The 26,666-nt window shown below is 36.1% G+C and overlaps 1 protein-coding gene across 1 annotated transcript in view; it reads right to left on the reverse strand.

The window, feature by feature from the left end:
• TNKS (tankyrase) overlaps positions 1-26,666 on the reverse strand; it is a 207,978-nt gene that overhangs the window by 80,569 nt on the left and 100,743 nt on the right. The window contains exons 4-5 of the mRNA XM_059384394.1: positions 16,833-16,869; positions 15,997-16,072 (exon numbers count right to left, since the gene is read on the reverse strand). Of these exons, the coding sequence (XP_059240377.1) occupies positions 15,997-16,072; positions 16,833-16,869 (113 nt within the window). The remainder of the gene's footprint in view (positions 1-15,996; positions 16,073-16,832; positions 16,870-26,666) is intronic.

The raw sequence follows: 26,666 nt of genomic DNA on the forward strand, positions 1-26,666 counted from the left end.
TAAATCTTTTTTTTCCCCACTGAGCAAAGAAATCATGATAACTATGTCTTAAGATTTAAATGCATTATTACACATAGTCAATCCCAGAGGAATTTTAGCATTTACATTTTAACACAAAACACACATTGCTCTCTTGCAAATGACTGCTGGATACAGGGAAAGCGTTCCTTGATCTGATAGTGTTGAGAAAGCTCTGGAAGTTTAACCATTACCATACAGAATATATCCCAATCTTTGGAACACTGTTCATCTAAAAAGCATAAAATATAAAAATTAACTCTTAATTTCTTAAGACTGTTTTTATTCCACTTTTATAAAGCACACACTTTAGGACATTCCTTAGATAAGATTTTAAAATGAGATTCCAAAATACCAATACTCCCTGGACATCTGGGTGGCTCAGTCAGTTAAGCATCTGCCTTCAGCTCAGGTCATGACCCCAGGATTCTGGGATGGAGTCCCGTATCCCGTATTGATGCAGGGACTCGATCCCCTGCTCAGCAGGGAGTCTGCTTCTCCCTCTACCTCTTGCCTGCTGCTCCCCCTGCTTGTGCTCTCTTGCTCTCTCTCTCTCTCTGGCAAATAAATAAACAAAATCTTTTTTAAAAAAATAGCAAACTCCAAATAATTATCTCTTCTCCCTTTGTTCTGTCTCTGGACACTATTTTGCAAATAAAATACAAAAAAGATTGCCAAAGACTGGTCCTAAAATTATTTGTCACAATCTTTTACTCTAACACCTGTCACAAAATAACATACAGTGATTATTTATTTGTCTCCTCGAATCTACCCTGAATTCATGAGAACAGAGACTATATCTTAATTTTACATTTGAAGGCTTAACACAGTACCTTATATTTAGTAGGGTATAAAAAAAAGAAAGTTTTTGTTAGCTTTTGATTTACATTACTAAGAGGGAACAGAGGAGATGAAAAACCTGGTTTGGTGAATTTGACTTTAAATCTGTGTTGAGTTACACCTACATTTCAACAGAGGCCTGAGTGATGTTTGATGCCTTCCCTAGGAAAGAACAAAACCACAACTGTGAAGCCATGATGTAAGTCATCAGAAAGCTATCTAACCTCATGACACATAGTGTATTTTGGTTTTCATTAAGATAAAGGCCCAGTTTGACCTCGATCAAATCTTCTGGAATTTTCCGGACTATGGTGACTAACTCATCCCGGTTTGCCCAAGATTTTCCTGGTCCCAGGAAACCCATTCATCCCTGGCAAATGGAGATGCTTGATCACTCTACTCAGTTTCATGCTGAATGAATTTCCTGGTTCCTGGAACTGTCCCAAGTCAGAAAATTGTGTGTGTGTCTGTATGTGCGCGCCTACGTGCAAGGGCACACAGACATTCTGAATAAAGAAAGATTTATTCCTCTGCCAAACTAGGAAAAGAATCCTATTAAAAGTTGGCTCAAGAGATAACAAAGGATACTTCTCTTCCCATTTAAACAATTCCTTTAAAAGACCCAAGTGTAGTCTTTCTCAGTCCATACAAGCTCCACATACTAGTCAAGCTCTTCTTCCAGCCTCTTGCTCTTGCTACAGTTACAAAAATGGCTTCATCAGATAAAGCTTTATGATCTTTTCAGCACTTGAACATGCATGTAAGCATCATCCAGATTCAATAACCATTCATTATTAAGACTTGGTGACACTGCCATCTGCCACCTCTTTTCTTGTCTTTTATTTTTCCCACTGAAGTGTTCTGAAGCAAACTCAAGACACTGTTAACATCTCGCTCTCCCAAGGTGTCTCTAAAAATTATGGGCATTTTCATTTAAAACCTCAAAGTTATTACATTTAACATAACAGTGGTAAATCCACTTAATACCCATATAAAGCACCTTCCTAACTGCCTGAAAAACTTTCTCAAGTTGGTTCGCTGGATGTCAGGACCAATTCTTTTGGTTCTTGTACCATTAAGTCTCCCTACATCTACAATGGTCTTCATCTCTTTTTTCTTTGTTCACGATCCTGACTTATTGAAGAGACCTTGTTAATTCTTCCCTTTCCTGTGTGCTGATTTCACTTGTGCCTATCTCTGTTTTCTGTGTTCCACATAAATCGGAACTTCCTCTTTCACGTGAAACTTCTTTAGCAAGAATACTTCATAAATAATACTTCATACAGCATTGCATCAGAGGGCATATTATGCCTGGATATCCTCCTTTTCATGGTAAGATTGCTCTGTGTACCACCAGTTTTGCAATTACTATCTCTGTGACCTGTGAATTCCGGATATCATCCTTGTAAATTTCTTAACTTCCTGCCATCTTTTTTTTTTAATTGTGTTATGTTAGTCACCATAAAATACATCATTAGTTTTTGATGCAGTGTTCCAAGAGTCATTGTTTATGTACACCACCCAGTGCTCCACGCAATACATGCCCTCCTTAATACCCACCACCAGGCTCACTCATCCCCCACCCCCTCCCCTCTAAAACCCTCAGTTTGTTTCTTGAAATCCATAATCTCTCATGGTTCATCTCTCACTTATATTCCCCACCCTTTTCATTTTCCCATTCCTTCTCCTAATGGTCTCCATGCTATTCCTTATGTTCTACAAGTAAGTGAAACCATATGATAATCGACTTTCTCTGCTTGATTATTTCACTCAGCATAATCTCCTCCGGTTCCATCCACGTTGATACAAAAGTTGGATATTCATCCTTTCTGATCGCTGCGTAATATTCCACTGTATATATGGACCACAGCTTCTTTATCCATTCATCTGTTGAAGGGCATCTCGGCTCCTTCCACAGTTTGGCTATTACAGACATCACTATTATGAATATTAGGGTACATATGGCCCTTCTTTTCACTACATCTGTATCTTTGGGGTAAATACCCAGTAGTGCAATTTCAGGGTCATAGCGTAGCTCTATTTTTAATTTTTTGAGGAATCTCCATGCTGTTTTCCAAAGTGGCTCCCACCAATAGTGTAAGAGGGTTCCCCTTTCTCCACATCCTCTCCAACATTTGTCGTTTCCTGCCTTGTTAATTTTTGCCACTCTAACTGGTGTCAGGTGGTTATCTCAATGTGGTTTTGATTTGAATCTCCTTGATTCCATCTTTTTATAAAGTATATACAAACAAACAGAAGATCATTACACTTAAAAATTCCAAAGCTTATTTCCACATTTTTATAAAAACATACTTTCAGTTATAGTTCTAAAAAAGAGGTGTTACATATGAATTTTCTCAGTTTTATAACTGCTCTCAATTATCAGTTATCTTTACTCACCATGAACTCCAACAGAATTCCCTTTTATATTATAAAAATAGTATATTCCCTATAAAATAATATATAGCAAAATGTTCTCTCTACTTCTTCCTCTGGCTCAACAAACCCCTTTTCTGAAGGGAACCACTGTTTATAGATGCACTAGTATCACTTGAGTTTTTTTATTGTGTACATAGACACGTTTTTCTGAGTTCTTTTTTGCTGTTGTTATAGTCACACAAATGGATATTATACTCTTCTGTAATTCACTCCTTTTCTTTTAAAATATTAGTGTATATAAGTCTATCTCATTCCGTGTACAGTATTTCCACTGCTAGCTATGCCATGATTATTTACTCATTGTCTAGAAGTGGAGAATCAGGTTGTTCCATCTCTGTTCTGGCTCTTTAACAAAAAACACCTCACTCAAACTGCTCGTCTGGTTAAGACAGATCAGTATTTCCCTTCCACAAATAAAACGCTATTATCAGCCATTAATATAAAATTCCCAGGAAAATATAATAACCACACAATCAGAGCTTATTAGATTTCTTTCAGGCAGAGAGACATGATTAATCTGCTTGCTAGGTACACCTAAGAAGTTCTTGGAGACAGTGATACTTTAATCAAAATCAAACAACTTGCAAGCTAGAGAATCAATATGGGCACGAGTGCATGGAAACACATATCACCGAAGCCTGTCTTCTTGGGGAGATTTAAAGTAGCACCATAATGAAGATTATTATAATCTCCTTGAAGTCTTCTCAATTCTTGGGCTTTTATAAAGGGAATTTAATTTTTTTATTTTTTTAAAGATTCATTTATTTATTTATTTGACATAGAGAGAAACCACAAGTAGGCAGAAAGGCAAGCAGATGGAGAGGGAGAAGCAGGCTCTCTGCTCAGCAGAGAGCCTGGAGCCTGATGTGGGGCTCGATCCCAAGACTCTGGGATCATGACCTAAGCCGAAGGCAGAGGCTTAACTCACTGAGCCACCCAGGCGCCCCTATAAAGGGAATTTTAAAAAGAAATTATCTGGGGAATGAAAACTGATGAACTCAAGTAGAAATAACAACTTTTCTAAAAAGACATTTTATTCATGCCTTTTTCAAAAACTAGGTGTCCTTTAACTTTTCTTCTACAGATTACACATTACTCGATCCTCCTATAGTAATGTTTTCTTCTCCAATCTTTTCCTCTGGTCCTGGGCCTCCTGATCAATGCTACTCTAGAGCATGGTGTCTCGAGCTAAACACATACATGGTCTCATCACAACGGACTGTATCAGGACTATTACTTTGTAATAACAGACATGATACCACTCCTAGAACCTCTGAGTGTCTAACATATTAATGTTTTCTGTAATAGGGTAAAAGCAGACAATCATCCCAGTTTCCTCAACAAGTTATTTTCAGGTTAAAATGAAATGGAAGATATGAAAACAAAGTTGTTTATTGAAAATAGTAGCTAAAATCTATTAGGGACTTTCTAGGTACGAAGCACTTTTCAAAATGTATTATATGCATTAACTTGGGTTTACTTATATTTACCTTACACACCGATTACCAGCGCTAGAAAACTATTATAATCTGCATAGAGAGGAGGAAACTGGGGAACAGGGAGACTAGCACAAGACGTCAACAGCACCATCAGAGATCAAATCCAGACAGTCTGACCTCAGCACACCCCTTCTGCCTTCCTCCTTTCCCTCTGGCCGGCTGCTCAGGTTCTAGATAGCATGTTCGGAGATGGATTAACACGGCTAATTGTCAGGAAGAGTAACTCACGGTGGGCAGGGATCCCGGTGGTGGCTCTAACTACCTCAAGCACTGATCCATAGGTATTATATGTGAAACCCCATGAATGAGGAGAGTGTGACCATCCCCCTGGATGAGCACCCCTGAAATGTAGGGCTTCTTAACAGCACTGTGTAGAGGGGCACCTGGGTGGCTCAGTGGGTTAAGCCTCTGCCTTCAGCTCAGGTCATGATCTCAGGATCCTGGGATCGAGCCCCACATCGGGCTCTTTGCTCGGCAGGGAGCCTGCTTCCCTCTCTCTCTCTGCCTGCCTCTCTCTCTGATCTCTCTCTCTCTGTCAAATAAATAAATAAATAAAATATTAAAAAAAAAAAAAAACAGCACTGTGTAGAATAGTAAGTAGTAGAGGACAAGAAAGAATAACAGGAAACTGAAATCGGACAAGACAATTTATCAGCGTCTTTCCTAGAGCAGGGTTTTTCTATATATCTCTAACAGACTGTCACTTGGTCTCTTGAACTAAACCCCTGCAGTTGTCTCAATGGCTTTTTCCAGAATAATTTTCTGGATACCTTCCTGGTTACCCTCTGGCTAGTCAATACAGCTCCCTAATGTGTGCCATCTTAAGTTCGGCACTAAGTCAGATATGGTCCAATCCAGACCAGTGAGCTCTCATTTAAAAAAAAAAAAAAAATGTATTCAAGCAGAACCAGATAGCATTCCATCAGATCCTCACAGTGACGTCCCAACACTGCATTGGGAGGCTGGACTAACTACCCTTTATGTTCTCCTCCAAGGAACATTCTTTGAATTCTAGATAGGCTGCATGAACAGAGGTAAATATGATTGCTGTTTCCCAGTCTCAAAAAGGACAGTCTTCCAAACACCTGTCATCTTTAAGAATGAACCTAAAGCATTTGAAAACTTGTAGAATTTATGAAATGGCTTATAAAATAAAGTTCCTGTACTTCAGCTGCCTTATATAGTAAAAATTTATTTTTAAATTGAGACTATAAAGGACTATCTTTATTTTAAGTACATATATTGGGAAGAGAAGGAGCAGGGAAAGGAAAGGAGCATACAAGAAAGAACAGGAAATCCACAGAGGAATCTTTGTGAGAATAAAGTTCTGAATGCCAACTAAATTCAATTTTAACTTAACGTTCTCATCATGGAAACTCCAAGGGGATTCTTCAATAGCCAGAAATTTGTTTTTTCTCTTTTCCAGCCTCAGATTCAGCAGAATTGAAACATACGCATGAAAATGAGTTTCTAGCTTCCTCTCACTGGGTTTGCATGGGAGGGGAAAAAGAAAGAATGCTTAGCACTCTCAGAAGGTGCAACATTAATTTTGCATTATTTAATGAGAAACAGCTGGCAGACTTTATGGAAACCAGGTTTCGTGCCTGATACTAACCTGATGCTTTATCCCTTATGCAGAAAAGTTTTCACACTACTCAAACCTTGCCTGAATTCTTTTTCTAATTAATATTCGCAGTCTCGGGTTTCAAAATCTAAACATCAAAGATTCTAACTTACATTCAATAGAGAGCTGACTTATTCTTGAAACAGGACACAAGGTACATTGATTGGCATCTAAAGATTATTTATAAGGGACTCATTCTGCGTTAGATCCTTAAATAGTCATTTTAACTGTGCAAGGGAGAAAGTCCTGTAGCTGATTTTAATGTTGTTAAGAGCTCTAGGACTTGGGAGATAGGCTGTCACCTCAAAGTTCCTTCAGTGATAAAGTCCTTGTTGTTTCTGAGCGTGTGTATGTGAATCTGGCAGCTGAAACTAGCCAAGAGCAAAGAGCTCTAGTTCTGTTCCCTGCCCACAGCCCCTTCCCCAATCCTAAGAGGTACTGAGTCCTCTCTGAAATTAGATTACTTTTAGTGGGCATTTTTATGGTCTCAGAGTAGGGTATTATCATGCTACTATCTTCACAAAAGATAAATCAATATAGGAAACATTTTATATGTAGAGTTTGTCTATTTTCGAATTTCCTAATTCGGCTATCCAAATATGCATTTCAAATAATTACACATGGTATTCATAGTGTTGTTTTTGAAGTTTTACTGTTGACACTATTCTTAGCAGAGTAAGGCATTTTCTTACTAGTCACAGAAAGCAATCTTTTAAAAAAAGGAATATTATGGGGATTCTTGATGTTTTTAGATATTTTCCTTTATAATTCTAATTTAATTGAGCAAGTAAGTAAATGGATGAATATGTATGGGGGGGGAAGGGAAGCACGCTTCCTGGTCAATTATTAGGAAATTAATATTTTTTAAAAAGGTAGTGATATGAAAATAACCCGGTGTTATTGGCTGAGTGTTTTGTGCCCACACCCACCCCGGCAAATTCATATACTGAAGCCCAAACCCTAATGTGGTGGTACTTGGAAACAGGACCTTAAGGAGGTAGGTAGGGTTGGATAAGGTCATGAAGTACAGTCCTCATAATGGGGTTAGTGCCCTTATAAAGAACAGATACCCAAGAGCTTGCTTTCTCTCTCAGCAAGAAGGGGGCTCTCCACAAGCTAGAAGAGCCCCTCATGAGACAGTGACCATCCTGAAACCTTGATGTTGGACTTCCCAGCCTCCAGAACTGAGAAATAAATTTCTGTTTTTTATGCCACCCGGTCTATGGTATGGCAACCTGAGCTGGGATATCAGGTAACTGTACAAAATTAATTAAGAAATTAACAATTTATATTGCTTTTGTATTATAGTCAGACCACAGATCCTAATAATGCTCATTCAAAGCTACATATAATCTAAAAATTCTTTTTTTTAAAAAAGATTTTATTTATTTATTTGACAGAGAAATCACAAGTAGGCAGAGCAGCATGGAGGGGAATGGGGAAGCAGGCTCCTTGCCTAGCAGAGAGCCCAATATGGGGCTCAATCCCAGGACCCTGGGATCACGACCCGAGCCTAAGGCAGAGGCTCAATCCACTGAGCCACCCAGGCGCCCCAATCTCACAATTCTTAAGTCTTTTATTAACTCTTCCCTTTTTGTTGCTTCTCATCAGGCCAGAAATTTTTAAAATCTGACTTGTCTTTGTCCCTAAGCAAGCCTTTCACCCACTAAGGTTCACCCTTACCTAAAGGTAATACTCTACTATTAACTGATGTTAACCCAACAGTTTAAATGAAAGATATCGTATCAAATCATAATCATTATAGGGATATTTTTAAGTATCTTCTTCAGGTAGTAACTGATAACATAAAAATATGTTCCTAACACCACCCACCATCCCACTCAATCACAGAACTTGGACATCATCAAAACCACTGGAGCTATTGTGTGTGTTACTTCCACACCCACCGCCCTTGCCACTCGGCTACATAGATGTTTCCAAGTGAATGTTGCAGCTGAGATCTACTATACCCTATAAAGTTTGGTTCACTTGTAGAGGCAGAAAGAGCACTTTGAACTTAGATTCTTGCCATTTTAAAAGAAGACATTTAAGTGTCACTTTTGTAACCAGGCTTCTAAATCAAATTTTAGTAATGTATCATACTCACAGCAAAATGACTGAGTACTCACTCCTTTTCTATCCCTCAACTAGTAACTAGTCTAATGTTGACAACTGCAGGAAACATGTTTTTTGGATATGGGTGTAGGAGAAACCAAAGTTAGGAGGACGGTGGCTAAGCAGAGCTAAAGTGAACTCCTGTTTTACCACCTGCCTTTTAAAGGTTTTTTTTTGTTTGTTTGTTTGTTTGTTTGTTTTTGACAGATCACAAATAGGCAGAGAAGCAAGCAGTGAGAGAAGGAAGCAGGCTCCCCGCTGAGCAGAGAGCCCGATGTGGGGCTCGATCCCAGGACCCTGGGATATCAAACCGAGCTGAAGGCAGAGGCCCCGACCCCCTGAGCCACCCAGGCACCCCTACCACCTGCTTTTTAACACAGGTCCCTTTCTACTAAAAATTCGTTTCTCAAAGAGAGAAAGAGAGCACAGTTGGCATGAGTACTAATTACCCTCACCAGTAGAAATGTCATGCTTGACAAAATAGAGACTGTTTTAGAAGAAGCGATTCCCTAATGAAAAATAAAAAAGACATTTTCAAGCCCTTATTGTTACAAAACGAATATACACAAGCATAGAGATTTTATACAATATATTCCATCATAAGTAGGCAAGAAAACTTGCTCTAAGGGATTTCTGCATTATAGTAAGGCATGCACTGCTCAGCAAGATGTATTTTAAAGAAGTGATTAGATTAGATATATAATTAAACATAAAGTACTTGAAGAGTTCCCTAATGCAAACTTATGACATTTTGACCTTCCTGTAATCCCAAGTAACATCCATAAAAGTTGGAAATTTAAAAAATGGTATGACTTTTCATCCACCAAGTTATGCCAAGATCAGAGGACGATGATAAAGGCCACGAAAGGCTACAGAGTGCCAGGCATGGGCCCTCAGGTAACGCTAACACTTTCTTAAAGGAAAATAAGGCTCTAGGTAAATTTTATTCCAGATTCCAGGAGTGTCTTATCTGGTGTGACTCCATACATCCTCACATAATCTAATTCTGTATGACTGGTAATTGCTACTAACTCTAGCGAGAAATAAGTAATATATTACAATCTTAAATAAGTAATATATTACAATCTTAAAATATTGGTGTTAAAGGTATTTGAGAGGTCATATGGCCAAATTCTTCAATGTGTAGGCTAAAAAATGGAGAATTCAGGGGCGCTTGGGTGGCTAGGTCGGTTGAGTGTCCGATTCTTGATTCTAACTCAGGTCATGATCTCAGGGTCATGAAATTGAGCCCTGAGTTGGGATCCGCTGTCAGCACAGAGTCTGCTTGAGATTCTCTCCCTCCCTCTCCCTCTGCCCTACCCCTGGCTCATGCTCTTTCCCAGAAAGAAAGGAAAGTAGGAAGGAAAGAAGGAAGGGAGGGAGGGATCTTTAAAAAAAAAAAAAATGACAACCCAGAGATATGACAAAACTTGCATAGTAATAATTTTAATTTAAAACTTGGTCTTCTAGCTTTAAATTCCTGCTTTTCCCCATAATACTATGAGCACCCCCCCCTCAAGAAATGCACATGCATGTGAAATTAATTTTTGCATTCCAAGAGGGAAAATAATATGAAAACGTAAGATATAAATTCAAAATAATTAAACATATCTAAGGAAATAAATGTATTTGGAGATTTATCTTTAAATCTTCACTAACTCTTCCTCACAGCTCTGAAAGAGCCCTTTTCAGTAATCCACTTGAGAAAAGTTGCAATCTTTCCCGCCCAAAAGATAATAAGTGTTGAGTCATATTCACTTACAGTATGGGCATTTCAATGATCCTGTACTAGATAGCAAAACACCCCCAACTAGTGGCTTACCTGACTGGCTCTTCTACTCTATGCAGTATGGGCTAGGGTGCTAGGGATGGCTGATGTCACCCAGAGGCTAACCTGGGAATGACTGAGGCTAGTGTCTGGGATGCATGGACAAAGAGTCACACAGAGACTTAGCTGAGCTCAGGCAGGTCCCCGGGTAGAGGTGTCCATGTGGCTGCATGGGCTGCCTTATGGCGTGGCAGCTGAGAGCATTCCAGAAGCCCTGAACAGGCTGGCCACTGCCAGACCAATTCAAGGGCTAGTCCCAAAAGTGGCACAACACCACTTCTGCTTTACTTTATTCATCAAACCAGTCCTATGCTTAGCTCAAAGTCAATGTAGGGAAGGAACAAGACCAAAGCATAAAATAATGAGAGGCATGGTTTCCTTTGAGAAGTCTTCAAAGTAACAATCTACCATACAATGGCTGTTAAAACCTGGTCAAACATGATTTTTGGTGGAGACTGACACTGAGGGAGGGAGCTGTTAACCAGGAATACTGAGAAATTCTATATTACAATACAACAAACATATATAACCCTAAAATTCAAATATAAATGCAAAAGAAAGCTCATTAATCTTATATTGTTTATTGGATTCATTTATGGAATTGAAATGAAAACTGTGGTATTATTTTCAGCCAGGTATTAATTTTTAATAAATATAGGCTCAAATGGTTATAGATATCTCAAAAACACATTTCTGAATTTATAAACTGTTAATATAAACAAATTTATTTATTAAAAGTGATGTTTTGGGAGGGTGGTGAACACCAAGCTCCGAAAGAATTCAATTACATGCTTTGTAGACTACCTGGTAACATACATTTATCCAAATGATATGTGACTGAAAGACAATTTCCATGGCAAAGTGGGGGAATGCTGGAGTACTCAAAACTATACATATGTCCATTCTAATATGCCCCAAAGCTTCAAATACATGTACCAAAGGAGTTGAATTTTAATTTACTGAGGTTCTACCACGTGCTACAATGGTTTACATTAACCACATTATTTCACTTTACCCTCTCAACTACCTTGTGGAAGGAGTATGATTATGTCCATTTACAAATGAATGCACTAAAAACTGCAGAGCCATGGCCACACACTTGGAAAGTGGAACAGCAGAGAATAGAACCCAGTATGTCTAACCTCTGAGTCTGTTTGATCTTTCAACTAAATAATTCTTTTATGGTATCTTCAACGGGTGGCACTAAATTCTACTTTATTTCTACCTGATCTCCATTAAAAAATAGTTTTCAAACACTTTAGTTTTCTGTTTCCAGAATCTTATTCATTATTAACTGTTTTATGGAAGCAAACATTTACACAGCGGAAATCTGACATTTAAAGATACCCTTTAGTGAATGTTTCTGAGTTTAAATCATGCTCCTCCAACTGCCCATTCATCTAAATTTGTGGTTTCTTAGAGAAGAGCATCCATGTCCATCCAAATACTAATGCTTTAAAATAAAGGGACCAAAACCAAAACAAAACAAAACAAAAATGAAAACAAAAAACAATAACAAAAAACCCACCTTAAATCTACACTTTATAATTGTATGACAGCAAAAGGAATCATACTTTTTTTTAGAGCATTACCTTCAATGTACAGGAAAATGTCTTAATCATTCAATCTCGCACTGAGCTTCTTGTGAATCGATACCATTAAACACATATTTATCTCCCATAACACTTAGCACAGTGACCTATACACTGTACCTGAGTGCTGGCTGAATGAGTGAAAGGAGCTGAAAGAAACCTGAAACACCAGAAATTACACTGAATACTTCCTAAAAATAAGTTACCAACAAATATTCGTTACTTTCATTATTTGTTGACAATCATAATGATAGGCACAGTACACGCATGCAAAGTATTACGCATTCAGTAATACCCAGCTCCAATCTAGTCCCTTGTTATAAGGAGGGGATAGATGTAGGACATTCATTTTGGAAGGGGATAAAGGCAGCCAAGAAAGGGAAATCACACAAGAGGGACCAGAAAGAACTCTGAAGAGGGCTGAGTAGTAGAATAATTTGAGATGTACTGAAGAATTTTTTTGTTCAGTGTATAAAGATATCCTTATGAAAATTAATACTGAAAAACAAGAAACCCCTATCACCTTAAAGTTACATATCAAACAATTAATTTGGCTGGTTGCTAATAAAACATCTGATCTTGACAGAAAACACTTTAAAGGAAGAATAAATGTTTGAAAATATAGAAAAAAAAGAATTCTAGAAAGGGAACAATCTGTTCAAAAGATCTAGTTGCATTTCACTCCAATTCAAAATAAGGAACCATAAAATGTTATGTCTAATCATAATGGGCAGGTGATTGAAGAATAAATTCTATCTATGCCCCATGTTTCTAAAGTGGCCACCATTTAAATGTGTATATAAGTGTACAAAAGTGGCATTTCAGAACAAAATATTGTAACAAAATTTTGTCTTTGCTTTTTGGGGTAAAAAACAACTGGAAATTTCTCAAGTAGCCAAGCTCCACTTTGATTTACATGTAAAATAAAAGCATAAATAACAATGTAAATTACTTAAAACCTTATTGGTACTTCACTATTTTCAGAATTCTACAGGTTAGAAAAACAAATGTCTATGGGAAATAAAAACATTAACCACTCATATATTACCTAATTAGATAATCACCACATCACAGTATAGAATTAAGAGACTATTTAAAAGTTACATTGTCATTGTATAATCCCACATATTGCATTGAAAAGGAATGCTGCAGCCTAAAACCCCGACATGTATTAAGGCAAATTCTGCACCTACTAGTTAACTATAAGGAACAGTTCTCTCTAAAAATATTACGAAATTGACATTTCCATGTGCTTTTTAATTTATAAACCAGGAATCATAGTAAAAACAGAGATAGGCAAGGACTCACTAAAGCATTAACACAGTCATTTAGAAACCCTCTAAGAATAAGTTTGATTCTGCACTGCATTCTAAAATGCAAATTTAAGAAATAAAACCTTATATACATAACTTACTATATTTGTAAAGTAGCTTTATTCTCGTGTTAATATACAATCTCACTTCCTAAACACATGCAAATGGCCTGAAAAAATACTAAATACATAAGACAGACGTGTAATTTCACAGCTAGATTTGCTTACACATATCCTTGACACCAAAAGCAAGAAAACAAAAGATACTGTCATAACTAAGGGATCTTATCCCAATCTCCATTAGCATCCAGAATATGTACCACTTTGTGGCTTTACTGTAGCTGGCACATTTAATAAGAATTACTCTGTGCCATAAACAAAGGTAATATCTAAATATGAACGCAATTCGATTTTAATTATAAAATTTTATTTGCATTTTGCGTACCGATGCACAATTGTGAATGATTTTTTATGTTATATGCATAGAACCAAAACGTAATAAATGCTTACGTCTCGTTTCCTTTTTCTATTTAATTTGAGCAAATTAATAATCTAAAAAAGTATAGGAACACATTTTGGAGAATTATTGCATTATTCATATATTATGAATCCTATAGCATATTAATTTATGAAATGTTCTTAAAAATGTCCTATACATTAAAATATATAATTTTCCTCCACTGTGTAATAACTCAAAAATAAATGAATAAAATAATACTAGTAATAACATATAATAACAGAAAATATAAAATCTCCCATTCACATACTTCAGAGTTAATTTTCTAAAGGGAAAAGAGCACAGATGATTTTACACTCGGAGGATAAAATTCTGTTTATTAGGGAGCATATTCATATCCTAAGATTTCTGCCAACTGCAAGGCGCCGGGCTTGGTCCAGTGCAAAATACAAAGAGCAAATGGATGAATAGAGGAAAAATTTCTGTGGTAAATGCCATAGAGTAATACAGAAAAGGAGCCATAGGAATTTGGGTACGGAATACACTGTTCCAGCTAAAGGAATGAGGGGAGAGATACATCCTCTTTAGGGGAGAAGGAAAAATCAAGGAGTTCTATATAGTTACATGGGGATGAGGCAGGGAGAAGAGGTAATTTGTTAATTATCAGTGTTCATGCCCCTTAATTATTACGGTTTCCTGAGCTACAAGTGGGGCTGGCAAGGTCTAAGGGCGAGAATGGGAGAATGAGTCTGGGATGGAAATCGACTCCTGCTACAGTACTAGCACAAAAATTCTGTAATATTAAAATGGCTAAGAAAACCTGAAGTCGGCTGGGCTCTAGATAAGCTCCATATAAAGATATAGCTACGCTTACTATAGTTAAGAAGGCCCTTTTCTGCACTGTGATAAAAGTTACTTTATCTACTGAGAGGATCCAAACAAAATCTGGAGCTCACAGTAACTCAAGAATGTTAAAATCCCCACAGCAACTTCCAAATTAAAGGGAAAAAATGTGCAGTTATCACTTAACAACATCTCTCAAAAGTCATCAATAATACTGAGTAAATCTTTGCTAGTTCACAGCCTGAAATATATATAATTTAACCTTCCATTAAAGTAGAAGTCTTTCCCTTAAATTATCCAGAGAAACTGCATGCTCACTAGGCCACGTGATATTTCACGATATATGAGCCAGCTATAATAACAAATAACATGTATTTGGGGGGAGGATTCAATTCTTTGCCATTTTTAAATGGGTTTCATTACAATGGGAAAAGAGCATGGACACACTTAAAGACATTATATCTAAGGGGTGTACCATCCATCCTGACATTTTCCAGAGGACCTTTTTACTATAAATAATTTCAAAGAAACTAATTCTTTAAAGGCTAGACACAAAATGATTTTCCTCAATATTTATGATGTGACTCTACAAATATTTTATGCTTTTGAAATACAAAATCTATCCTTAAACAATAAGATAGGAGCTGTCATTTTTTAAAAGACTTTACAGCACAGAGTGCTTTGTTTTTCAGTAGCTATCAGGTAAATTACTGCAAAACTTTGCAGTCAATTATCGGAGGCCGTGAAGGGTTACATTTTAGCCAATAAACAGCACAAATACAAAGCATATCACGAAGATGCCAGCCGTACGTTTTATACATACACCTTACATTTATAACAACTGTAGTGTAATGCAGAATATTTCCTCTTTAACCTATTTTTTTTCAATATAGCGTGATAAAAACTTAGCCAATTAAAGAAACAATAAACAAAAAAGCTGAACTGTTACTTATCTAAAAAATTGTTGGCATTTTCTCAGCTCTAAATGGTAAAAACTGTTGGTGTCTAGCAAACAAATCTCCCTCTGCCAAACAGGAAATCAAAAATGCAAATACCCTAACAAAGCCGGGTAAAAACAGGACATAAACAAATATTTCTAATTGCCACAATCGTACACAGAAAATAATACATGTCATAATTTTAATCACCGACAAAGCTGCAGTTCCATTTAACAAACAACTTCCAGTGTCTGACATTTAAGAGAAAAGGCTTAAAATCCATGCTTCACCAGCTCTATGAATATGTCACAACTGCCAATAACAGATACAGCAGCATTTCATTTTATGGTCAAAAGATGCCAGTAAAAATACAGTTATACAGGACATATACATATGTGTACAGACACATATATATATGCCAACTTCAAATATTTTCAGTATAAAACAAGAAGAAATTGTCAAAGGAGGATATTATATTTTAAATAACTTACCTTTCGCCCATCACTTGCATGGCAATTCACATTGAGAGGAGTCAGTAAAGCCATTAGTTTTTCTTCATTACCGCTCCTGTAAAAAGGTAGTGAGTCAATGCCTATAAGATTATAGAGCTTCTTACGAATATTTATAGTTATTTTTCAGAAGAGTGGAAAATAATATGGCTTTGCTTTGATTTCTTATATATGGCTCTCAATGAATCTCTTTTGGTATATTCAATTAAATTAATATATTCCTAATTAATTCCCATTAATCATCATACAGTGGTACATCTTGGGTAATATAGCTTTCTACATTTTTATTTGTTTTATTTATCTGCATCAAGTCACCTTAATTACAAACAAACTTTATTCTCATAAGTGATCTAAAACACTGGACTTAAAAATACATACAAAATGATGAAAAGAGCTAACAAATTAAAATAAAAATGACCAAGAACAAAAGAAAATGGATGAAAATTTTAATATTTACTTTATGCCCCCCCATTCAAGCTTTGCTAGAAAAAATTTCAGAGGAAAATGAAGAGATAGGTATTTAAATGCTCCAAGAAGATCATCCGAAAAGCTGGGCAACTCAGATCTGCAGGTACCCTAAGAAATGTTTCAAATAAAATCAACCTTATAATCTTTACCATGTTGAAAAACTCTATCATTTAAGACACTAATCATGTAAAATAAAGTATAGAGAGACTGAGTATGAGGTCTTATCCGCATTATCACGTAAAATCCAAGCAAGACAATAACACGTTATAATTTTTATAGTCCTCCACCTGCCCTCCCCTTTTTCTCCCTTACATGCATTATACTCACTTAAAATGAATGGAATCACTTACCTAGCAGCTTCTAGGAGTTCGTCTTTCTTGTATTCACCTAGATGATTGCAAAATATCATGCTGTTAGCATTTGGCAGAAGACAGATTAAGAAATGCAGTAGGCAGCAAATACAGAATTAAATAGAGAAGAACAGAAAAAGAGAGTCCACACCCCGCTGGGTGATGGAGCCGTGACGTTAGCCAGCTTGTGAAGGCAGCATCACCAGTGCCTTGGAGACGGGCAGCAAATTGACGCAGCTTCTTGTCCAATCCTCAGATGAAATAGCTTTCTTCAGACAACCAATGAATGCTAAATCTCGTGTCCAGAAACACATTCCCTCTGATAACAGCATGCCAGCTGAAGACAATGTCCCCTCCCCCCTTTCCTATTCAGGCTGTCACAGTATACTTGTGAAGCATAATACATTCTGAGACAAAAGCAAAATAATGTGGCTCTTTAAAGGTACAAATTACTAGGCTTCAAAAAAACCTCAGTTTTATTGGTAATGACATGGAAAGTTTTAAAAAAAAAATTAATTACCGCTGCTGAGCATTACAGCAATAGAAAAAATGTATCAGCATCATGAAGCTTTTGCCTCACTAGGGTAGGTCTGTAGACTAGAAATACGTGAACTCCGTACCAAATGCTATGAACCTCTTGGAGGCAGCGCTCCAAAAACCAAAACAGTGAATACATTCTTAAATGACAGTAATATTCTAACATGCTGCAGGCTTCACACTTTATACAAATTCAAGACAAAATCTTAACAAACAAGAAACCTGAAAATTATTTTTAAAAAACGAGGCTAGGGTCTCTGAGAATAAGCAGATAGAGAACTACTGAGATGTGGGTAATTTTTCTTCCTTCTCTTTTTTAAAACATCACAGGCTGAAACGAGGTATATAATCTAAAACCTTTGATACGCATTTCTTAGAGTATTCAAGATCTAACGAATAAGCTTCTTTTGCAAGCTCAATTGAAGGACAAGGAATTTTAATAATACAGTGTTTGCTCATTCAATAAATAAAAAGAACAGCCAGGACTATGATTCAGCTGTGATATGCTGACTCAGTTGGCTATATAATGATAAAAATAATTATACAAAATGTCTAAGCAAACAATTACATGAAAGCAAATATTAAGCATATATTTAAGAAATGAAATTTTAGATTAAATGAAAATGTTATTCTATTAAGAATTAAGCTTAAATTATTTTAGAAGTCTTATCACATAAATATGGATTTCTTTGCATTTTATTTCTATTTCATTACAGAATGCAGAATATTGATGCAAATACTATAAAGTCACCTAAGGACAACCGAGCCCATGTTTAAATTCTATGACCCATCATTAGCAAATATTCTTTTAAAGTTTGTCTTGTTTCTCAGATTAAGATCACATTAAAATCTCAAAACTGTACACAGTTATTTTCAAATAAGGAAAAAGTTATTAAATATCTATTCTCTCCTAAGGGAATTTTATATAACACTAAAGTCATAGATTCAACAATATACACAGATCATGATCATGGAGTTGGTCTTTCCAATTTCCCAAATAATGTATTCAATCCACATTCTTTAACTGATTGAGTTTTAAGACTTCTATTACTTTACGTCCCGGGCAATAAGATTCTTGCCTTCCCAAAGCCAAAGACCTACCTTAACTATATATTTTAGGTGGCAATACAGGAGTTAGTGAGTCCATTTAAAATGCTTCTTATGAGGAAAATGGCTAACTCATACCCTCAGATGCCTTAAGAATCAGGAGCAAAGTTAGTCAAATTATGAAACTATCTGTAGAAGTCATTCAGTCAGTCCGTCAACAAACATTTATTTGAAAGGTATATATGCCGGACTCAAAAACACAGAAGACACTATCATCTCGGAACTCTAGGAATAATCGCCTATTAAGTGAGACAGATGAACACATGATTCTGGTAGAGTCTGAAAAGATCTTATGAAACGCTATAAAGAGCTTAAAGCCTACTCTAACTGAGATTTTCGTTAGAGACAGGGTAATTGTGGTTCAAGGAAGGTTTGAGGGGAAATGCGAGGTGATGCTCAGGTGAAAAGGGTGAAGGAGAAGCAACCAAGCAAAGGAAAAGAAATAAGGACAAAACAGTAGTTCCGCAAACCTGAACCCACACACCGCAGGGGAATGGGTGAGCAAGCCTGAGACAGAGCAGGAACAGATCATGAATGGCTCTCTAAGCAAGTTTGAACTTTATTTCAAAACCCATGAAGAAGTAATTGAAACACCTTAACAAGGGGAGAGCAAAGTATATTTAAAGGCCTGTGAAGTTCTGTAATTATACTCTACTTCAGTGAATGCGGTTGGGGAGAAAAGAGTGGCCCAAGAGGTAAGGAGGGGGTGGGGAGAGACAATGAATTCTGACATGGTTTATATTTTGAGGTAAGTATAGATTCCCTGGTTAACAGTCACAACACATGAAAACTGGGAACAGAAGTACCTACTACTGAAATGTGACTCACAGCGAAACAGGACTCTAATAAGGTAGAAAATAAAACTGCAAAGTACTTGGGATGTTCCAAGTTCAAATCAGTCTACCTACATACACTTCTCATCAAGCAGCTTATGGATGTTTTCTCCAAAAGGCACATTTTTAGAAAAATGTTATTCCTGCATGAGTAAGATGAAAATAAACGAAAGCTTTCTAAAGGAAAATATTTAAGCACATCCGACAGTCAGGCACAGGTATTACAAATGACTTTCTACTTTTACTGTTAGAGACTCTAGTACTTTAATCAGCTTTTCTGCAATACATTCCAGCATCCACTATCTGGTGCCCAAGGACCATAATCCATAAACAGTCGAAGCTATTTTTCAAATGCTACATCTCAGGAACAACCAACAGTGAACTAGAGTCCCTTGTATATGCCGACAACAAATCTGAGCTACTTACTTAACAGCCAAACCACTAGTTCTGTTTCATTTTAGCTGCAACTCTGAAAATATTCTGGCTGAGACTACAATGCTCGATGGAGCATTTATATTCTTTAATAACATCCAGATAAAGGCTAGCAATAGATCAGCCAGAAAGGAAACTAGGTAATTATAGTCAAAATAATAGCAGCCAGGAATGCTGAAAATAAATGGCCTCTATTTTTCTTTGATTAGAATAAAATATGTGGGCTTAAAAAAAAAAGCAAGGCACAAAGTTTACTTTTCAAAGTCTGAATTGCTTTTTTATTAGTAAACTAGTGACAGGATATATGTAAGAATAAACACACACACACACACACACACACACACACAGGGGGAGGTTTGAGTCAATGTGTTAAGGAGGTATGCTATCCCAAAGCTTTAAAAAAAGGTTAAAAATATAATGGTTAAAAATGAAACTCCCCTCTCCATTTTTCTGAGGTAGTTAGGAAAAAACTTCTCTTTTTACCTAGTGTGAAGGTGAAATCACTTTTTGAATAAAAATGAAGAAGACTTACATCAATAGAGGAGCCATAATTATTGACAACTTAATTTCAACATTTTAAAGTGCTTTTGCCTCCTTCTTCTGCAAATGACAGGATCAAAGTAGCCTTAGTTTTGTAAAACTGAGTCTTTTGGTTTTGTTGAGGTGAAACAGCATGAAAATATTATGAATACAGAATCACAAAATCTTAGAGCAATGAGAGACTCAAAAAGGATTATGATTTTTCTCTACTTTGAAGCCATGGGCAATACATGCCTATAGTAACATTTTCTTAGATGCAATGAGGGGAATATAATTGGAAAGTTACCTTTCTTCTGTCACCTCACCTCCAATTTCAGAATCATTCTCCTAAGGGATCATCTGCGACATATTCATTTCAGTTAATGAAACTGACACTGAAGCAGTTTAATGAATTGTTTACAGGTTTACTGAGCATTATTCATGATCTGTCAGGCCCTAAAAAAGGCTAATATGTGAACACAACCAACCAGATTTGAATTCTAAAAGACAGATATAAATAGGAGAGTAACAAAAAAATAGAGATAAAGCAATTTTAAAAACAACAATGACCAGCTTTAAACTAATATAACTTCTTTATATTACATAAGCTAAATATTTCCAACAAAACATTTTAAAGCATTTAAACTTTCATATGAGCTTGTAAAACAAGAACCAAAAAAATGTATAAAGGGCTTAAGCTTTTAGTTTGTTTTAACAATGTGGACCAAGGGAGGAGAAGAGAAAAATTCATTCTGGGTCTATTCAAATGATCAATACATTTGGCATTTCCTATAGCATGCTTTAATTCCTCCTGCTTTAGATATCTCAAGGGAAGAGCTATGTAAAGACTTTAATCAATCATCTCAGTTATCAGGTTTAGGGACCCTTACATAGCTGAGTGCTAAACAGTACCATGAATTGATAATTCTCACAGAGATATTTCCTCATCAAGGTACCAGAAAATGTAAGAGATGAACAGATCTTGTAGCTTACCTGACAGCCTATATGGGAAATAAAATATTAATTTAGGTGACAAACACCACTGTATTTTCACTAGTAGATTTGAAAATTTAGAACCGACTACGTTGTTATGGAAGGAATTTCACTACCACACCAGGAAATAATCTAATTTCAAGAAGCTAAAGCTATAGGTCTTCCACCAAAAGCAATTTTCAGACAGGTTGCTATTCTCCTATAATAAACTCCAGGAATTCTTGAATTTATTTTTTTTCTGAAATCTTTCATAAATATTTTTAGGACAACTGGGGAAAAATTACAAAGTTATCAGAGTCCTCAATGCCTTCCTCCTGCATCTGAATCTTCCAGTCTTCCACTCATTTTGATGCTGCATTCAAAGTCCATACTTAAGTCCAGAATCATGGTCAAACTAAACACTCCACAACCATTCTAAACACAGAATCATTGGGGGTTTTCAAATTCTACGCTTGAACAGAGTATTTTCCTAATGGAGATCCTTTTCTTCTTTTGCCTCCTACAACTGACCTTTTCAATTAGCCAATATTAGCTACCATTAAACATTGCCTGTGCTATAATACCACATAACCTCGAAGCTCTGCTGTCCAATATAATACCCAGCACTCTCACATTGCTGTTTACTTTTACGTACATTAACATTATAAAAAAATAAAAACACTGCTCCTCAGTTGCACTAGTCTTATTTCAAGTTTTCAATAAGCATGTGGGGTTATTGTCTACTATAGTAGGCAGCGCAGGAAGAACGTTAGAATTGTTCGAACTTCTTTTGGACCATGCTACGTTAGTGTTTTTATTGACTATTTAAAAAGTCATCCTGAAAAAAACAGAAAAGAAGTCCTCTTTTACTTTAATAAACTACTTTCCATATTTTTCTTAAAGTTGTCACCGCCAAAACTGTATAAACTTTGTGTCTCCTATTAAGTACCAAACAACTTCTTCATCAGCATGAAATACAGGTGAGAACACCGAACTGTATGATAAAAGATCTGGAGTGAATTCTAGCTCTACCATCAATTTACTTGTGTGACCTCAGGAAAGTACTTTATCTTCCGGGACCTTCCAATTTATTGTCATCTGGAAAGAGAGGGTGAAGGGTTAAATCATCTCTGGTTTCAGCTCTAAAATTCTCATCCTATATTTGATTCTCAATATTGCTCAGACCTTTTTTTCTTTTTGCTCAGATCTTTTTCTATGACAATTTTAACGTTGCTCTAAACAAACTTTAAGGAAAACATGAAATTATCTGGGGTACAAAATCTCTACTAAACTATTATAAAACATACTACACCTTGGAATTACAGAGAAAGCAGTAAAGCAATTTTGTTCAACTTATACTTTTTACTTAGCTAATTGTAAATTTGGGGAAACACCCCAACTAGAAGCTAAATAAAAACAGTTCTTTCAGAAGAAAGTGGTGATTTGTATATTTCTTAACTTTAAGAAAAAGACCCTCAAATACAACTATATATATATATTTTTTAAAGATTTTATTTATTAATTTGACAGAGAGAAATCACAAGTAGACGGAGAGGCATCCAGAGAGAGAGAGAGAGAGGGAAGCAGGTTCTCCGCCAAGCAGAGAGCCCGATGCGGGACTCGATCCCAGGACTCTGAGATCATGACCTGAGCCGAAGGCAGCAGCTTAACCCACTGAGCCACCCAGGCGCCCCAAATACAACTATATTGATTAAAATATAAAAACAGGGGCACCTGGGTGGCTCAGCGGGTTAAAGCCTCTGCCTTCAGCTTAGGTCATGATCTCAGGGTCCTGGGATCGAGCCTCGCATCGGGCTCTCTGCTCAGTGGGGAGCCTGCTTCCTCCTCTCTTTCTGCCTGCCTCTCTGCCTACTTGTGATCTCTCTCTTTCTGTGTCAAATAAATAAATAAAATCTTTAAAAAAAAAATAAAATAAAATATAAAAACAGGTTACATGTCAACACAAAATAACCAGTGTCTTAAAACATTCCAAAGACATAACATTCAAACATAACAAAGACATAACATTCAAACATAACAAAGGCTCTGCAAAAAAACAAAAAAAAAACAAAAACAAAACATGTAGTGCAATCAATAAATAACAGAACTGTTAACAACTAGTTTCTTTGTATGCAGTAATATGACCTTGCTTAGTTAGCCCCAGCAACATCTAAGATACATGTTCCATTTATGGACTCTCTGCAGTTTCAAATGATTTAAACCTGTTTCTGACATTCTGTCAATTGTATTTGGCATGCAACAAGACTTTTCACTGGACTTTTGTTGCTGTTTTTGTTTTTACATTTTAGAATGAGTGTTAAATCTTTTTCCTAATTTAAATTCAATTATCCAATGAATAGTACATCATTAGTTTTTGATATAATGTTCAACGATTCATTAGTTGCATATAACACCCAGGACTCATCACATCACATGCCCTCCTTAATGCCCATCACCTGGTTACCCCATCCCCACCCACTTCCCTTTCTGCAACCCTGTTTATTTCCCCCAGAGTCAAGAGTCTCATATGGTTTTTCCCTCTTTGATTTCTTCCCATTCAGTTTCCCTCCCTTCCCCTATTGCCCTCTGCCCTATTCCTTATGTTGCTGTTCTTTCAAAAATGTAAATACTAAGATAAATATAAATATACATTAAATATACACTGGTCCCCCCAAAGCATTATAAGATATATATATATATATATCTCACATATATATGTGTGTGTGTGTATATATGTGTGTATGAATATATATATATATATATATATATATATATATATATGTCCTCTAAAAGACTGGATATTAAAAGCCAAGAAAAGTGTTCCTACAGGACTTTATTAACCAATGAGACATTCTGTAAAGTGCACCTGTACTTACAAAGAAAATGACCTTTTAGATTACGCTGTAGAGGAAAAGACCTTTTGATACATCAAAAAGAAAACAAGAAGGGAGAACTGAGTGAAATGGGGAGACATGGGACATTGATCTTTTCACTATCATAATGCCTATTCCGAAAAAGTGGTTTGGTAAAGTGAAATCCATATTTGATCCAAAACAGGCCAACAGATTCATATTCTTTGTTTCTACACCAGTGGCGCTTTTTCCATAGTCACCCATCCAAAATTTATTTGCAAATCCCAAATACAAAAAGCTCCACAAATTCATTTGGCAGCAAAACTCAACCAACTTAGTATACACAGCTATCATAGATTTCATTGCAAAAATATTAATGTTTGATTACAAGGTTCAGGACCAGACTGTACTGGGATGTTTTATAAGATATAGTTGATGTACAGTGTCTTACTTTATTTGCTTACTGATATGTAATTTACATACAATAGAATTCACCCTTTTTTAGATGTTATGTTCTGTGAATTCTGACAAACTTATACAGCTGAGTGGCCACTACCTCAAGATACAAAACATTTCCATCATCCAAAAAGTTTCCTCAGGTCCCTCTACAATCAATCTCCTATCCAACCCCCTTCCATGGCAACCACTGATCTGATTTCTGTCCCTATAGTTTTACTTTTTCTTTAGAATGTCATATAAATGGAATCACAGAATATGTAAACTTTTGAATATGGATTCTCTTACTTAGTATAATTGCTTATTCAAGTCATTGGACATACAAATATTTGTTCTTTTTGACTGTTAAGTAGTATTCCATTATATGAACGCTTCTGAATTTACTTACCCATTCACTAGCTGAACAATGTGGGTCATTTCTAGTTTTTGGTGATTCTGAATAAAGTTACTATAAACATTCAGTTTTGCAAGGACAAATGTACATGTCTTCATTTCCTTGGGTAAACACGTAGGAGTGGGAGTGCTGAGTTGTACAATAAGTATATGTTTCAATTGCTTAAGAAACTGCCCATTATGCCTTTTTAAAAACTTGAAAAATTCTTAATTCTGGAGTACAGATATGTCACCTATCAAAGTAGAACAGTATCAAAATAGAACAATATCAAAAAACAAGAACAAAATAGAAAAAGTTGACAAATGAGAAATAAGACAGTACTGCCACAACCTCACAGCTAGAAATCCCAGCCCCTCTTCTTGTACTGGCAATTCACCTAAACTGAACCAATTTGCACACCTTTTAGTTAGTTCTTCGCTTCTCACTGGTGCTTTTGTGTATTTCTCAACAGGAAAAATACTGAAATTTCATCTCTTCATTCAAGAAAGTGTTGCTACGTAGTACCTGCAATCCCAGAGCTATGAGAATATATGAACAAAGTATATTTTGATTTATAGGAATCATACTGTTATCTGTGAAAAAAAAATTATTTTCCTACAGTCCTTACTCTTCTCAGGAAGCCTGGACCCTCAATGCAGCAGCCTACTGAGGGCCTGGATTTTTGTGAGACACCTATTTGGGGACTGTCCAACCCTCGCTGCTTACAGCAAGTATAAGGGACTAAAAAACAAAAACAAAAACAAAACAAAACAAACAAAAACCACAAAGGCTAATGTAGAAGTACAAGTGACTACCTTTTGAATGATTTGAGAACTGTCTTGTCTTCACTGTAATTATTCTGTATGATTGCATTTATATTTTTAGTATAATGTATTTTGTCCTTCATTTACAAAGTCTCTAAAAGATGTAGTAACCTTGTTTACAATTGTGGGTCTTCTCAAGAAGTACCAATCAATTGTGATTTACTTCTTTAACTACAAATGCTTAACTTACTATTTTTCTTGCATTTTCCCAAAAGTATCATTTAATCTCTTATTCAAGGTTAATTAACTTTAGTGAAGTCTGATTAATGGTATTATCCTAGGCATAATCCTTCTCATTCAAATTCTTGTTCTTTTTTCAAAAATTGCCATTCATGTATTAGTTCTCCATTGAATAACATCCTTTCTTTATTCATTTAACAAATATGTATTCAATATCTACAATATGCCAATCACAATATAGCCGCTAATAACATATTGTGTACTGAATCTTGAATCAGAAGGAAAGAAAGTGATAAATTTAAAGCCACAACACCAGGAATGGCACCAAACCCCCAGAATATCTCAGTCATTTAGTGGGCAGCAGAGCAGAATTACTCTTGCTGGAAGTGTATCACCCGTGTGAACATTACTGGTGTTGTGGCTTTAAATTTATCACTTTCTTTCCTTCTCATTCAAATTCTTGTTCTTTTTTCAAAAATTGCCATTCATGTATTAGTTCTCCATTGAATAACATCCTTTCTTTATTCATTTAACAAATATGTATTCAATATCTACAATATGCCAATCACAATATAGCCGCTAATAACATATTGTGTACTGAATCTTGAATCAGAAGGAAAGAAAGTGATAAATTTAAAGCCACAACACCAGGAATGGCACCAAACCCCCAGAATATCTCAGTCATTTAGTGGGCAGCAGAGCAGAATTACTCTTGCTGGAAGTGTATCACCCGTGTGAACATTACTGGT

This window comes from Mustela nigripes, chromosome 18 (assembly GCF_022355385.1).
Source record: "Mustela nigripes isolate SB6536 chromosome 18, MUSNIG.SB6536, whole genome shotgun sequence".
In the NCBI taxonomy this organism is placed as follows: domain Eukaryota; kingdom Metazoa; phylum Chordata; class Mammalia; order Carnivora; family Mustelidae; genus Mustela; species Mustela nigripes.